At 32.3% G+C, this 17576-nt stretch overlaps 2 protein-coding genes and 1 long non-coding RNA gene across 3 annotated transcripts; 2 read left to right on the top strand and 1 right to left on the bottom strand.

Moving 5' to 3' along the window:
- The first annotated feature begins 700 nt into the window (after positions 1-700).
- On the top strand, positions 701-1939 carry LOC140175231 (secreted RxLR effector protein 161-like). Its single transcript, XM_072202184.1, has 2 exons — positions 701-948; positions 1501-1939. The coding sequence occupies exons 1-2, from the start codon at positions 701-703 to the stop codon at positions 1937-1939; spliced, it is 687 nt and encodes a 228-aa protein (XP_072058285.1).
- A 931-nt stretch (positions 1940-2870) lies between these two features.
- LOC140175005 (uncharacterized) lies at positions 2871-3382 on the top strand. Its single transcript, XR_011865176.1, has 2 exons — positions 2871-3053; positions 3171-3382. It is a non-coding gene; the product is annotated as an uncharacterized lncRNA (long non-coding RNA).
- A 5363-nt stretch (positions 3383-8745) lies between these two features.
- LOC112712011 (ATP synthase subunit beta, mitochondrial) lies at positions 8746-12200 on the bottom strand. The gene is made up of 9 exons (XM_025764778.3): positions 11472-12200; positions 10899-10974; positions 10703-10791; positions 10436-10553; positions 10256-10359; positions 10003-10161; positions 9678-9902; positions 9281-9592; positions 8746-9155 (listed from the first exon to the last, which is right to left on the bottom strand). Exons 1-9 carry the CDS (start codon positions 11955-11957, stop codon positions 9042-9044), a joined length of 1683 nt encoding a protein of 560 aa, XP_025620563.1. The 5' UTR covers positions 11958-12200; the 3' UTR covers positions 8746-9041.
- Between the last annotated feature and the right edge of the window lie 5376 nt (positions 12201-17576).

Here is a 17576-nt window from a genome sequence, read left to right on the forward strand (position 1 = left end):
AACGATAATTCACAGTTGCATATACGGCTCAGCAAAATGGTGTAGCAGAGCGAATGAATAGGACTCTCCTAGAAAGAGCACGAGCTATGTTGCAAACTACAGGTTTAGCCAAGTCTTTTTGGGCAGAAGCTGTTAAAACCGTCTGTTATGTGATAAATCGGTCACCATCAACTACAATTGGGTTAAAGACACCAATATAAATGTGGTAAGATAAGCCACCTAATTATTCTTCTTTACATATATTTGGTTGTTCTGTGTACGTGATGTACAATTCCCAGGAAAGAACAAAGCTAGACCCAAAGTCTAGAAAATGTATATTCTTGGGTTATGCTGACGGAGTTAATGGGTATCCCCTGTGGGATCTCACTGCTCGCAAGGTAGTTGTCAGTAGAGATGTGATATTTGCAGAAGATGAATTGCAAAAAGAACAAGAAAATGACAGCACTATTAAAGAGATAACCACTGTTCAAATAGATGCAAAATGTAGAAAAGGTAATCTTTTTGAAGCAGAACTACAGCACGAAGAACAAGAAGCTGAGGCTAATGACATAGAAGTTCGTCGATCCACTCGACAAAGAAGAACACCATCATGGCACTCAAATTATGTTTTCACAAACCATGATGCATATTGTCTTTTGACAGAAGATGGAGAGCCAACAACTTTATGGAGGCTATGCGCAATCCAGATGCTTCTATGTGGATGACAGCAATGCAAGAAAAAATTGAGGTATTACATAGGAACCATACCTGGAAACTTGTTGAACTTCCAGCAGATCGAAAAGCCATTGGTAACAAATGGGTTTACAAGATCAAACGAGATAGTAATGATCAGGTGGAACGATATCGTGTAAGATTGGTTGTCAAGGGATATGCTCAAAAAGAAGGTGTTGACTTCAATGAAATATTTTTTTCAGTGGTGAGACTTACTATTAGAGTAGTTTTGGCTATGTGTGCTATATTTGATTTACATATAGAGAAATTAGATGTAAAGACTGCTTTTCTTTCATGGAGAACTTGAAGAAGAGATATATATGCTCCAACCAGAAAGTTTTGAAGAACAAGGAAAAGAAAACCTAGTTTGCAGGTTAACTAAATCTATGTACGGTCTAAAGCAGGCGCTAAGGTGTTGGTACAAGAGATTTGATTCTTTCTTATTAGCCTTGGATACAACAGACTTAGTTCAGATCATTGTACCTGTTACAAGAGGTCTAATGATAATGATTTCATCATTCTGCTGTTGTATGTGGATGACATGTTGGTGGTAGGTCCCAACAAAGATCAAATCCAAAAATTGAAGGCACAGTTGGCTAGGGAGTTTGATATGAAAGACTTGAGATCAGCAAACAAGATTTTAGGAATGCAAATTCACCGATACAAAAAAGATAGGAAGATTTGGCTATCGCAAAAGAATTATTTGAAGAAGATCTTGCAATGCTTCAACATGCTAGAATGTAAGCCAATTTCAACCTCACTTCCTATGAATTTTAAATTATCCTCAAGTCTGTACCCTAGTAGTGAAGCAGAGAGGATGAAAACGTCTCGAGTGCCGTATGCATCAGCAGTGGGAAGCCTTATGTATGCCATGATTTGTACAAGGCCGGATATTGCTCAAGCAGTTGCGGTGGTAAGTCGATTTATGGCAGATCCAAGTAAAGAGTATCGGAATGTTGTTAAGAGGATCTTGAGATACATCAAAGGGACCTCGAATGTTGCATTATGTTTTGGAGGATCGGAATTCATTGTCAATGGATATGTCGACTCAAACTTTGCAGGTGATATTGATAAACGAAAATCTACTACAAGTTATATGTTTACACTTGCAGGAGGAGCTGTGAGCTGGCTATCTAAATTACAGATTGTTGTAGCTTTATCTACTACAAAAGCTGAATATTGGCAGCTACACAAGCATGCAAGGAAGCTATTTGGATTCAAAGATTGATAGAAGAACTCGGGCACAAACAACAGAAGATTTCTGTGTATTGTGACAGTCAGAGTGCATTGCACATTACAAGGAATCCTGCCTTTCATTCAAGAACAAAACACATTGGAGTACAATATCACTTTGTTCGGGAAGTAGTAGAAGAAGGAAGTGTTGATATGCAGAAGATTCACACTAAAAATAACCTAACAGATGCCATGACAAACCCAATCAACACAGAAAAGTTTGAATGGTGTAGATCCTCATACGGCCTATGGAATACATGAGCAATATGAATTTTTGAAAATTAATCCAAATTAGCTTTAAGTGGGAGATTGTGAAAATTAGTAAAGTTAATTTTAGAAAATATATAAATAAATGATAACCAAATAAAATGAAAGGTAATAAACAATCTTAGTTTATAACCTTAGGATTTTAATGGTTGAAAAAGAGAAGAATTATATACCTCTAATTGACGGATAGCTCATATTGAAGAGACCCACCTATAAATTGAGCTTTTCTTTAATTCATTTCAATCAAGTCATCCAGATAGAATAACATAATATTTCTTTGAGTAGTTTTCTCTTATATATGATAGAGAGGAGTGTGTTCTCCTTTTGTCGAGCATGTTATTGTAGTCTTCTTGTGAGAGAGAGAAGCTGTAATTCTCAAAGAAAGTTATTCAATTGTTTTCATATTTGATACAAATTTCTAATTTTTTATCTTTATATTTTGCTGTGTATTTGTCTAGTACCTAACAAATTACACTAATTAATAGCTTAATTAATAAATAGGAAATTCAGTAGTAATCGACAATTCTTGGTCCATAGAAGCAGTCTTAACAAATATATTGCGTTGAACATTTCAAATATATGCGGACTAAGACTTTAGCTTGTGATAAAAACAGATAGCATTTTAAATGAAGAATAACTGAATTTGTTATTAACAAAAATATATGTAAAGAATGCATCATGCCTTAATATATAGATTATCTCTAGGCAGCAAATAACATAAGTCTCCTTGCATTTCACTTCACTGATCGAGGTCTGAGGGATATGGATGTGAAGAAGCTGTTGCGAATTCTTGTATGTCTTTGCTTTCAAATTTTTCTCTTCATCCAAGCCACTCAAGCCGTGTATGTAATTTACCCATCTAATTAATTAATTATTTTCTATGCAGAACTAAATATATATATATATATATATAGCATATACTAATTAACAAAGAGAAATGCTTTTTAATGTGTTAACAGACCCCTTGGACGCTTTCATGATATCCCAAAGAGTCCACCTCCAGCACCAAAAGATGGCCCTAACCATCATCCATGACAATAAATAATCACTCAGAGCCTCACTATATATATAGCTTTCTGTAATATTGGAGCAGAGAATTAGTACTTTGCTTTGTTTATGCTATTTTAGGATGTACGTGTATTGATATCAAAATATTATTCGTATACCAAAATTAGTCATTATTATATTTATGTATAAATATATAGATAATTTAATTTATTTTTAATGTGTATTTATATTTTAACATATATTTTATATTAATAACTGATTTTAATATACACAAAACATAATATATGAATATATATGTTTTCATTAATTACACTATCAATGTTGATATCATTTGGCTTTCCTTGGTAAGAATTAGAGTTTCAGTATACAAGACTCGGTTATTTCTATTTTGACTCTTCCCACTTTGCAGCATAGTGAGTTAATGAATTCAATAGTTTGAATAAGAATAGTAGCTTAATAAATAATCCGAGACTTGAGTGTTACCTACATCTACATCCGTAAAAAAGAGTGTATATTAAAAAATCAAAATGTGATTAGTCGGTTAAAAAATTATAATCACATTTTAGTTAACTAGTTTAATAAAATAATTTTAAAAATTATATTTATATTTTTAAATTTTTAATCGGTTAATCAATTTTTATTTTTTAGATTAAAAATTCAATTTAAAAAATTATCCTTTTTTTAATCAGTATTTTTTTTCAAAATTGGTTTTTTTTAAACTAATTTTTATTTTTATAATTGGTTAAAAATTAATTTTAAAATTTTTTAACTAATTAATAACTAATTTTATCATATAAAATTAATTTAATCAATTAACTATGATTAAACTTTTTGTTAACTAAAAAATAAGTTGGATTTTTGGATTAACACAAACCATGCACAACCGTATTCGTAAACTATATATTTAGAGATTTATCACCACTTATCCTACAAGTTATTTCAATATTTCTAATCGGATATTCAAATAGGATATAAGTTTAATATATAGTAGTACTAATTAAGTAGTAAAACAACGAGGGTAAAATAGTAATACTAATTTATCGCTAGTTTTATCTAAAATAGTAAAACAACGAGGGTAAATGAAAAGAAAAAATATATATACATAAAAAACTTTATCATGAAAAAAATATACATAAAAATTTGTAATTATCAAAGTATATCTAAAAAATTATTTTCAATAAAAAAAATATACATAAAAATTTCGTAAATATCAAATCCTTACTATTTACTAATGATATGACATTTTTGTCCATTAAAAATTATTTTTTGAGTGTATTTTAATATTTATAAATTTTTGGTATGTAATTTTGTCCAACCCAATTTTTTTTAAGTGTACTTTTATTTATTTACTTAAAAAAAAGTTAAATATCATTTACAAGTAAAAACATGAACTATATATTTGGAGTTTTATAACTTTTATCAGTTATCACCTCTTATCTTAGAAGAGCAAGTTATTTGTAAGGGTAATATTACGTGGTCAAATTATTTTGATAATCAAGTCTATTCAAGTTGATTTAATAGTTTAAGGTTTAATAACAAAAAATTTTAGTTGAAAAAAAAAAGAGAAAAAAAAAAGAAGAAATATAAAAAGAAAAAAGACTTAGTTAATCTTAATTATAAAAATAACTTGTTCACCTAACATCTTTTAAGTTTAAGATTTTCCAAGTATAAATGTTGAGAATATAATTACGCGGCCTAGAAGTTTCAGCGTAAAATTATATGATAAAACAGATATCATTTTAAATGAAGATATGAAGAATAAATATATCTGTTGTCAACGAGAAATGGAGAGCACGACTTGATGAATGATCATGGTTGGAAAGCATCCAAAAAATAGACAAATCGGAGAGTGTAAGAAATATATATTATTATTATATAGTTCTTCGGATAACATACATGTACATTGTATAAAGAAAGGGGAAAAGGGTAGGCTTATCCATCGATTTACTTGAGAGAGAGAGAGAGTTTAGAATTAAGTGTACTATTCTGTTTACAGGATAACAAGAAGTTTTGCAAAAGATCAGCCAAAGCAACCACCACCCAACCCAGATGGTGGCCCTTATAGACGTCCATGATCAACAACCGATGATGCTGATTGCTGGGGAGTTAATAATTATAATTAAGTAGATTATTATGGTGTAATAAACTGCATGAGCTGTTGTACTTCGTTCAAGGTCACATGGTAGGATTAATAAAGTCTACACCAACCTTTTTTTTTAAGTAAAGTATAGTTGTTGTCTCCAACGTGGGTAAGTCTCAAAGTTGTCCCTAATATTTCAATCGTCATATTTAAGTTCCCGTTTTAAAATTGACTAAATATTGTCCTGTCGTTAGAGATCCATTAACAGAATTGACGGCGGGACAAAATTGAAATAATTTTAAAACGTTAGGGACTTAAATAGGACGAAAACGTTGATGACGAAAACGATAGATAGAAATAAATTTTAATTTTATCCTTTAATAATATCAATTTTTTCTGTACATAATACTCAATTATTTTTTAATCACATCTAAATAAATTACACTTAATCACATTACTTTTATTCTAAATAAATTTATTTTTTTTATAATTTTATACTTAAAGAAAATAAAATATTATTTAGAATAAATTATTCTAAAATCTTTTAAGTGTAAAATTATAAAAAATAAATTTATTTAGAATAAAAGTAATGTAATTAAGTATAATTTATTTAGATGTGATTAAATAATAATTGAATACGATGTACGGTAAAAAATTGATATTATTAAAGGATAAAATTAAAATTTATTTTTATGTATCGTTTTTGTCCGCAATGTTTTCGTTCTATTTAAGTCCCTAATGTCTCAAAATCGTCTCAATTTTGTCCCGCCGTCAATTCTGTTAATGGATTCCTAACGGCAGGACAACATTGAGTCAATTTTGAAATGTTAGGGATTTAAATAGGACGATTGAAACGTTGTAGACAACTTTAGGATTACTCCAAACGTTAAGGACAAAAACAATACTTACTCATTTTTTTCTCAAAGAAAGAAGCTCAACACAACAAGTAGAGTGTAAGAAGGCAACAAACAGGACCAGCATAAAACAATAAAGAAAAAACTAACCAACGCAAAGAATACTAATATTTATCTCTTTGTCATCTTCAGCATTGTCATTAACAACAAAAAGGATTCACACTTAACCACTCCTTATAGTTCATACAGGGCATATGGATAATCTCGTCGATCATTTTTCTTTTATTCTGAAAAATCCTTCTATTTCTTTCTAATTAAGTATTCCAAATAATCGCACAAAAACACACTATCAACCTCTTGCGCTCCTCTTTACTAATTGATATCTCAGTCCAATTTAAAAAATGTTCCTTCAACATCCTTGGGCACGACCATTGCCTTCCAACAAATGATAACCAAGCACACCAAACATGTCAAACAAAATCACAATAAAAAAACAAGTGATGACTATATTCAACACCTTTGTTACATAACACGCATACAACATCTTCTTGGTTAATAACCCCAAACCGACTCAGTCTTTCCTTTGTATTGACCCTACTAGTCAATACAATTCAGACAAACAGTTCAATTCTTGGTAGAACTAGACCTTTTTAAATTGTCCTAGTAAAGTTGTAACTTGTTATATTCTCCAGAATGATTTCCGTCTGTAATACCTGCACAAAAGAGTTAGTAAAAAATACTTTTTATTTATCAAATTTTCACACAACTCTATCCTTTCTGTTATAAACAAGTTTGACCAACTTTAATACATCATGCAACTAGTTCACTAGATCCAACTTCCATTAGAATAGTTCTTGTGTCCATTAGAAGTTTCATAGTTTGTACTGACGGTTTAACCAACAAGATTGAGATTTCTAATGCAAGTATAGTATAGTGATTGTACATTGAGTTGGGATAGAGGGAGTTGTGGTTCATATTGGATGGGCACTCTTAGTATCATAAGGAGTGGGAATGTAATGTTGGAGTCCACGAACAATTCTTGAGAACCTTCTTAGTTCATAGGGCAACAACATGGTTGTCAAAATCTGCACCGAGTCATGAAACTATCAACTTTGCTGCAAGCGTCTGTTGCTTAAGACACAATTTTTGAGGGCCACTTTTTCCTTCAGTACGAGGCAGGCTCAAAGATCTTGGGGCTGACTCTAATCCAACTTCTGATCCAAAATGAGCAGAATCCCACCTGCATTCCTCCCTAATTTTTAACGAAAATCAACTTTTAAGTTTTAACTTATAGGAAGCACAGCTTAACAGCCAGCACAAACTTGAATGAAGCCAGTCGGCGTAGCGCCTTATGCCTCTACGGATCTCGATTAGCCTCTGAGTAGACTGCTTTCCTTAATCGGCTACGCTCCTCTGGAACCGCTATTCTAAATTCCAATCCAGTAACCTGGGAAAGGAAGAGAAGGGGAAAGAAAAAAAGAGCAGCAGCTTTTCTTCGGTTATTGTATCTTGTTACGCAAAGACTTGACCATATAGGAAATACAATTATACAAATAAATAACTAAAACAAACGCACTTTCATTATATATTTATATTGTCGGGGTGTGCATAGGTCAGGTGAAACCGGATTTGATGTGAACTAAACCTGACTCGAAATATATATCGGACTTATTTATTAAACTCGAATCCGATCCTAGACCCGATGGAACCTATACACTTTCGGGCCACAATTATACTAGGTAAAAACCGGGTGAAAATCGAGTCATTAACATTACATTACCTTGATACCTTTTTATAAGTTAGCATATGAAAATATTCAAAATTTCAAGGCTTCAACTATTATTTGACATGGTAAAATTCACTTAGAAAAATATAACAAAAATCAACTCTTCTCTAAAATTAAAACATAACCATAATCAATACTAATATTGTATAATAACACCAAATATTTAAATCAATACAAATAACACAATATTATGCATTAGTCTAAAATCTTATGCATTTTAAACATAAAACATTAACTTATAATCTTATAATAACTAATAACACAAAATAGTAAAGTTTACAATACTTAAATTCCACATAAGAAAAGTCATCATCCATCACTATGGACCACCGGAACAAATTCGGGCGACCTAAGTCATAGCCAGGACCCGACCCGAAATAATGACCGGGTCTATTTATAAAACCTTACCCAACCCTAAACCCGATAAAATCACACCAAATTATCCTCTAAAGTGTTCAGAACCGGGCCAAGCCGAACCATGCACACCCCTAGCCAAGTTCACTTCATTTTCATTATTCGTCTTAAATTACAAGGCCAGCGCCATTATATGAATTCGTGAATAATGGCAAGAAAATCAATTATATTAGCTGATTCAATAAATATAACTGGTTGATAACAAAAATTTCCTTTGAACTACGCGGATTCAAACTAAACCCAGGAACACGGCCAGTAAAGGTTATTAACGGCAAAATAAACTGTTTGAAGCAACTACAACAGCTTCTCATCTTGTTGACAAAAGAATACAGAAAGTTGACAATGCGCATAAAAATTTTTGCAAGGAACTCAAAAATAGGAAGCACCTGGAATAGTTTAAAGTTTAAATAGTTGATGCATTCGTCATCGTTCTAAACCAGGAAAAGTAAAAAATGTACACCTCTTGCCTCTTCCCCTTATTTAAATGACACAAGTGAAAAGAAAGGGGGCGCAGTTGGCCTGAGGCCTTGGTTCATCCCACACTCGGCAACAACATCAAAATGGAACGAAGGAATAACCTGACACATCTTTTCATACTCAAAAAAATGGAAAACTGTCGTTTGGCATCGCCAATGAGAAGTTCCTAATTATTAAAATTTAGGCAATTTAGAAAAAGGGATATGTGTGACTAAGACGCTGATTCCTTGGCAATCTTCTCTGCCTTTGCAATGACCTCTTCAATACCGCCAACCATGTAAAATGACTGCTCTGGCAGGTCATCGTATTTGCCATCCAACACACCCTGTCAATTACACAACAAAAACAAGTTAGTGCCTTATTGGACCATAAGGAAAATGCAGCCAGCAAAATAGGATAATAGTTCATGTAACAGTAAAACAAGGGGGAGAAGTAAAAAGAAATAAGTACCTGGAAGCTGTTAATGCTCTCCTTCAACTCAACATATTTGCCTGGGGCACCCGTGAATACTTCTGCAACATGGAAAGGCTGGCTCAAGAATCTTTGAATCTTACGGGCACGGGCAACAGTCAATTTATCATCTTCACTGAGCTCGTCCATTCCCAAAATAGCAATAATATCTTGAAGATTCTTGTAGTTTTGAAGAACCTTCTGGACACCACGAGCAGTTTCGTAGTGATCCTGACCCAAGATAAGTGGGGAAAGCATACGAGATGTGGAATCCAAGGGGTCCACAGCAGGATAGATACCCAGCTCGGAGATCTATATATCAACAAAATCCAATTATTAGTTAATGATAACAAAGGCCATGAGTGCAATAGGTACTACTTCAAGTGATCTATCAAACCTGTCGTGATAACACTGTTGTAGCATCCAAGTGAGCAAAGGTGGTAGCAGGAGCAGGATCCGTCAAGTCATCAGCAGGCACATAAATAGCTTGGACAGAGGTAATTGAACCCTTCTTGGTGGTTGTAATACGCTCTTGAAGACCTCCAAGATCAGTGGCCAAGGTTGGTTGGTAACCCACAGCAGATGGGATACGTCCAAGCAAAGCAGACACCTCTGAGTTAGCCTGCATAATACATCGCAATGTAAGTTGAAAATAAACAAGACAAACTACAAACTCAAAATAAGAAAAAGATATTTTACATATGCTGTCCAGAGATCCGTACCTGGGTAAAGCGGAAAATGTTGTCAACAAAGAGGAGCACATCTTGCCCTTCAGCATCACGGAAGTGCTCAGCAACAGTAAGCCCAGTAAGACCAACACGGGCACGAGCACCCGGGGGCTCATTCATTTGACCGTACACAAGAGCGCATTTGCTTTCACTCTGAATTTTCATGAAACAGCCATAGTTAACAAATTTAAAATTTGAATATATCAGGATGAATATCGAATATGATTCACAAAACACATCCTCATACCTGCTTGTCACCTAGCTTGATGACACCACTCTCAATCATTTCCCTGTACAAGTCATTACCCTCTCGGGTTCTTTCCCCAACACCGGCAAACACAGAGAAACCACCTAACAAATGGAAAAAGTCAGCACATGGTATAGAGATGTACAACAATATCTTACGAACAATGAAGTATATGCTCACCATGAGCCTTGGCAACGTTGTTAATGAGCTCCATAATGAGCACAGTTTTACCCACACCAGCACCACCAAACAACCCAATCTTTCCTCCTCTTTGGTATGGTGCAAGCAGATCAACAACCTGTAAGGAAAATTTCATGCAAAATCAGTAGCTGGTAGAGAATACTAGGATGAGATAGAAATGATACTACACATAATCACAAATAAAGAGAAAAATGCAGTGATGGCGTCCTTCCTCTAAGGTAAGAAAGAAATGCATGAAAAGAATACCTTGATTCCTGTGACAAGAATCTGTTGCTCAGTGGCTTGCTCAACAAAAGCAGGAGCTTCTCTGTGAATGGGCAAGTAATGCTCAGTTTCTACAATTGTTCACAAAAGAACCATCAGTTGTAAACATCGCAAGAAAACAATGGATAAAAGATTTTCTCTACCAATAAGGTGTGAAAAGGCTTTATTATGTTCTTACTTAGATCACCCTTCTCATCAATAGGCTCTCCAATGACATTGATAATACGTCCAAGGGTTGCCCTGCCAACAGGAACCTGAAAGGCAGGCGGCGGTATAAGATGTCAGTAAATAGGATTAACAAAAGTCATTGAAAAGATCAACAAATATGAAAGATCAGAAGGTGCATAGAAAGGGACCGGACCAGCTGAACTAAAACGAAGAGCAACAAACAATGTCCCATATATGGCTTAATAATCAGATTAGATAACTGTATATTTTGACAAATCAAATTCATGAATTTCACAACACTTATCAACCTGAAAAACAAACTTTGGTTCCATCTACTAACTAATTTTAAACAACCAGAAATAAATCTTTACACACAGAATCAGAATCTCAGATCCACAGTATACACAACCCACAAAACCTATATAGAAACGGTATCATTTATCGAAATCAGACATTCAAATCTGCACACCGACACACCAACCAGCTCAGATTTCAGCGAATCAAATCAAATTAACAAAAAGCAAAGAAGCAGCAAAAAATTCAACCGCAAATAAATGGAAGTCTAAAGCGACTGAGTATTTACGGTGATAGGGGATCCGGTGTTAAGCACGCGCCACCCTCTGACAACACCTTCAGTACCATCCATAGCAATGGTTCTGACAACACCCTCACCCAAATGCTGAGCCACCTCCAGCACCAGTCTGGAAGAGTGATCTAGCACCTCGAGCGCAGTCAGGATGGGAGGCAAACCCTCCTCGAATCTCACATCGACGACGGCACCGATGACCTGGCACACTTGACCGATCGCACCCTTACCAGTGAACTCATCGGTGATCTTACCTCCACCACCGGATTCCTTCTTTGCGGGAGGCTGTGGTGAGGGAGCGGCGGCGGCGGCGGCCGAGGTGGCATACTCGGCAACGCGGTTGAGGATATATCCGGCGGGAGATGCACCGCCGCGGCTTCGGGAGGCGAGCCTGGAAGCCGATGCGGCAATGGAAGGGTTGGATTGAGATCCGCGGCGAAGTGAAGATCGAATCAGAGAGGAAACAATCCTTCGTGAAGCCATCTTCAGAGAGAGAAGATAGAGAGAGAAGAGAGAGAATGAAGAGGGCTAGGGTTTGTGAAGTGCCAAGGGAGTGCCACTATATGCACATTCGGTCAGTGAGGCTAAGCTTACGCTGAAGAATCCGAATATTGCGCTTTTGCCCCGCACTTGTTTTTTATTTTTTGCAATTTTGCCCCTATGGCCACGTGGACAGCGACGACGTCGTTGGGTGTTTCTTCTAGCTGTAGGTTCACTAGGTTGTGTGGGTGTGGTTCGTTCTTCTCCACGCGAATATGTCGTTCGAGCATTTTACTTTGACTTTGACATGGTTTTAGTGACGTGGCACTGTCACTTTTTTTCTTACTCTTCTATCCTCGTTTTCTCCCCGAAAATGGCCGCAAGTTTTTCTCACTTTCCTAAGACCAATGGACGACAATTTGTAACCATCTATTTATTAATTCATTCATTAATTACAGAATAAAGATCAACTATCAAAATCGCTGCTAACAAAAATAGGTTTTCAAAATATTTAAAAACTCAATAAAAATATATAATATTAAATATATATTTTAAAAAGAATTTTGTTAGATAGACAATGATTTTTATAAATAATAGACTCTAAAATTGGCCTAACAAAATAAAAAAAAAAGTTCAGCATCCATGTACTTTTTTACATGGTTGTTAACCAAGTAATTCCCTCCACACGCGCGTCTCACACCCTTCACTTGTTTGTTATACACACGTTACATATAACGTGCTGCAACCTAAAACTTTGTTCAACATAAACCTCCTCCTCCTCTTCCTCCTCCTCCTTCTTCTTCTCTACTTGCGTTCTTCCTTATTAATTTGCATTGCCTTCGCCATTCTCCTCTAGTCGCGTTCATCTTCTCGTTTTCTTATTTCGATCTGGTTGCATTTATCTTCTTTCTATACTTCTTCGGTTTCTTCTTCGATCTGCACTTCTGAATCGAAACAATAAATGACTCAACTTCAAATCAGGAGAACGATTTGGATTATTCAATTTTGAATCGAATTGAATGGAATAGAATTGCTAATTTGAATTGAATTAAATGGACGGAGGTGTATTGAATTGAATTGAATTGAATTGATAATATGTAAATTGTAGGTAGAGTTATTTGAATTTGATTTTATATAATGGATTATGTTTCATTCACTCAGTACTATACAATTGTTTCACCATGAGTACTATGTTCGGTTCACCATGAGTACTGTGTTCGGTTCATTCTGCAGAAAGCTGTTTGAATTTGATTTTATATAATGGATTATGTTTCGTTCACTCAGTACTATACAATTGTATTGTGTTCGGTTCACTATGAGTACTGTGTTCGATTCATTTTGCACTATTCAAAACTCTTCTTCCTCATCTTCTACTGCTTCTTCACCAGAGAGAAGGAGGAAAAGACAAAAAAATACAGCAGCAACAACAACAATAGAATGACGATAGAATTTCAAGGTTTAGGATTTTAGGATTTATGAGTTCAGGGTTCAGTGTGTTTCAAACTTTCAGTTCGCCCCATGTATTAATTTCGGTTCACTGTGTTCATATTTGAAGATTTAGGGTTTAGGAGTCTAGGGTTTAGGGTTTAGAATTCAAAATTTTAGGGGTTTAGGGTTTACGGTAGGGATCAAGATTTAGGGTTTAGGGTTTAGCATTCAGTGTTCAAAGTTCAGTGTTCAAGGTTCGGGTTCAGGGTTTAGGGTTTATGGTTTAAGGTTTAGCGTTCAGGGTTCAGAGTTCAGAGTTTAGGGTTTGGGTTCAGGGTTTAGGGTTTAAAGTTTAGGTTTTAGGGATTTAGGGATTTAGGATTTATTGATTCAGGGTTTAGTGTTCAGAATTCTGGTTTTAGTGTTTAGGGTTCAGAGTTTATGGTTCAGTGTTTAGGGGTTCATAATTTTTTGGTAAACAGGAGAGCGATTTTGATTGCTCTTCTGAAACGAATCAAACTGATAAAGTTTGGAATATTCAATTTTGAATCGAATTGAATGGAATGCAATTGCTAATTTGAATTGAATTAAATAAACGGAGGTGTACTGAATTGAATTGATAATATGTAAATTGTAGGCAGAGTTATTTGAATTTGATTTTATATAATGGATTATGTTTCGTTCACTTAGTACTATATAATTGTTTCACCATGAATACTGTGTTCAGTTCACCATGAGTACTGTGTTTGATTCATTATGCACTATTCAAAACTCTTTTTCCTCACCTTCTACTGCTTTTTCACCAGAGAGAGAATGAGGAAAAGACAAAAAAATACAGCAGCAACAACAACAAAAGAATGACGATAAGGAGAAAACACGTGAAGAAGGAGGAAGGCGAAAAAGGAGGAGAAGGAGGAACGTGAAGAAGAAGGCGAATAAGAAAAAGACGCTCCGTTCGTAAACGAGTGCGAAAAGAAGAAGAAGAAGAAGCGTGGGGGAGAAGAAGCGTTGGGCAATGGCGATTTCGTGTGTGTTGGGCGCGTGTATTTCATGTTTCATTTAATGGTATTAGGTTTTTTTGGTGTTGGGCCAATTTGGTTACATGGTTACATAGATGTGTAGCATCCCTGTAAAAAAACATTCTACTCTCAAATTATTCCCTAAACCCTAATATTAGGAAAACCATCTACACACCTAATAAATTAAACATCCACTTATTATTAACTATGCATGACCGAATCAAAAGGAATAAACATCTAATTAAAAATAATGAACATAATTATCTACATATCTATTGAATTGAACATCCGACATATTTATTGTTCACATTATTTAATATTCTCATTGTCTATCTATACTTTTCCTTTTTAAAAATATATTAGATATTAAATTTTGATATGATTCTTATCTTGATTGATTAGAAAAAAAATATTTTATCCTTAAAATTTCTTAATCTACACTAAGTATATTTTTTTATGATTTTTTTGTTAATGATCAAGAATATTTTTTAAAGTAAAAAATTTTAGAGATTTATTTTGTATATATTTTTAAATAATTATTCAAATATTTCTACCAAATTTAATCAAATGCACAAATAATTTTTTAAATACAAAAATTATTTGTCACTTATAAAATAACAATATTATTTTTGAATTATTTTTGTTGCGTCTTATAATATTTTGAAAATATTTGTTATCATTATCAAAAGTAAAAAGTATTTTTGTTAGCTTCTTCAAGAATTAAATTTTAGTTTAGTAAAGTTTTTATTTTTTTAAAAATAGTTTATGAAAATTAACTTTTAAAAGCTGGTTTTTTTTTAAATTGTAGAATCTGTATTTAGTAAATTAAATTAAAAATGACTTTTATTAAACACAAACAACAAGTGAGAACAAAACAAGACATGACACTGAGAATAAGATAAATTAGAATAAAATAATAATTTTTAGAGTAATTACCCAAATCAGTCCCCAAGGATTTTAGAATCGGACATTTTAGTCCCCAAGAAAAATTAATACACATATTAATCCCCAAGGTTTTACTCCGGCAGACAAATCAGTCCCTAATTCATTTTTCGGCAGTGTAATTATCCAGATCAGTCCCCAAAGATTTAAAAAACGGACATCTTAGTCCCCAAGAAAAACTAATGTACAAATCAATCCCCAACGTTTCTCTTTGTTAGACATAATAGTCCCCCGTCCAAAAATAAAATAAAATAAAATAATTATTATTATTAATTACTCAATAATATTGTACTATATTTTTTTGTATTTTTTGGACAAAAATAATGATAAATTTATTCATTAAATTCTTATATATACATATATATATATATATATATATATATATATATATATATATATAGTGTCACTCAATAATAATAATAATAATAATTTATAAGAAATTTAAAGTTAAAATCATTTGATATTTTTGTATTTAATATAATCAAAAGATGTCCTAGGTAAAAAAAAATATATGTTTGTATTAAAAAATATGTATTAAAAGAAAATATTTAATTTAGATTTATATTAAATACATATTTTTTTAATATAAATATTTTTTTTAAAATATTACATCTTTTAATTATATTAAATATAAAAATATCAAATAGTTTTAACCTTGTATTTCTTATAAAATAATCTCTAATAATTTTATTGATTATTATTATTATTATTATTAATTACATAATAATATTATACCATGATTTTTTGTATTTTTTAGATAAAAATAATGATTTATTCATTAGATTCTTTTATATATATATATAGTCACTCAATAATAATAATAATAATAATAAATAAAACTAGAGATTATTTTACAAGAAATTCAAGATTAAAAGCATTTGATATTTTTGTATTTAATATAATTAAAAGATGTACTATTTTAAAAAAAATATTTGTATTAAAAAAATGTATTTAATATAAATCCAAATTAAAATATTTTCTTTTAATACATATTTTTTAATACAAACATATATATTTTTTTACATAGGCCATCTTTTGATTATATTAAATACAAAAATATCAAATGGTTTTAACTTTAAATTTCTTGTAAAATAATATCTAGTAATTTTATTATTATTATTATTATTATTATTATTATTATTGAGTGACTATATATATATATATATATATATATATATATATATAAGAATTTAATGAATAAATTTATCATTATTTTTGTCCAAAAAATAGAAAAAATATAGTACAATATTATTGTGTAATTAATAATCATTATTATTTTATTTTATTTTATTTTTAGACGGGAGACTATTATGTCTAACAGAGAGAAACATTGGGATTGATTTGTACATTAGTTTTTCTTGGGGACTAAAATGTCCGTTTTTAAAATCTTTGGGACTGATCTGGGTAATTACACTGCCGGAAAATGAACTGGGACTGATTTGTCTGCCGGAGTACAACATTGGGGATTAATATGTGTATTAATTTTTCTTGGGGACTAAAATGTCCGATTCTAAAATCCTCAGGGACTGATTTGGGTAATTACTCTAACTTTTAAAAGCTACGTTTGTTTATGATAACAAAATAAGACAAGACACTGAGAACAAGACATAAAAGAGAGAGACACAGAATTTTATGTCTGTTTGAAAATAAACTAGAATAAATTATGAAAATCTAATTTATTCTTTTTTTTTTCATTCAAAAAATTTGAAATTAAAAAAATAATAATGAAAAATATAATTATGAAAAATTAACAAGAATAATTAAAAAAATAAAAAATAAGTTGTATCCCTTGTTAGTGTCTCTGTGTCCTTTCGGTTAGGATGAATACAAAATACACTGACACAATGTCTCTGTTCATGTCTCCTCTGTCAAACATAATTTTGTATCTCTGTGTCTCTGTCTCAGTATTTGTAAATAAACACAGCCTAGGTGCTTTTAAGATAGCTTTTAAAATTTAAAATTACTATAATAACTTTTAAATTTAGATAATAATTAATGTACGAGATTACATTAGACTTTTTAATTTTGGATGTTTTTAAAAGTGCTTGCAACTTTTAAAAACGGTAAGCATAAACACACTATCTTTTTAATTTACCAAATATAAAATAAAATGCTTTTGATCACCTCTTCATAAAGTTTTACCAAACCAAGTCTTAATACGATTTTGATAGTATACTATTAATTAAAATACTTTTTCTTTCCAAATAAGGGGAAAAAAAATGGCTCGATCATA

The sequence above is a fragment of the Arachis hypogaea genome, chromosome 9, assembly GCF_003086295.3.
Source record: "Arachis hypogaea cultivar Tifrunner chromosome 9, arahy.Tifrunner.gnm2.J5K5, whole genome shotgun sequence".
NCBI lineage: Eukaryota > Viridiplantae > Streptophyta > Magnoliopsida > Fabales > Fabaceae > Arachis > Arachis hypogaea.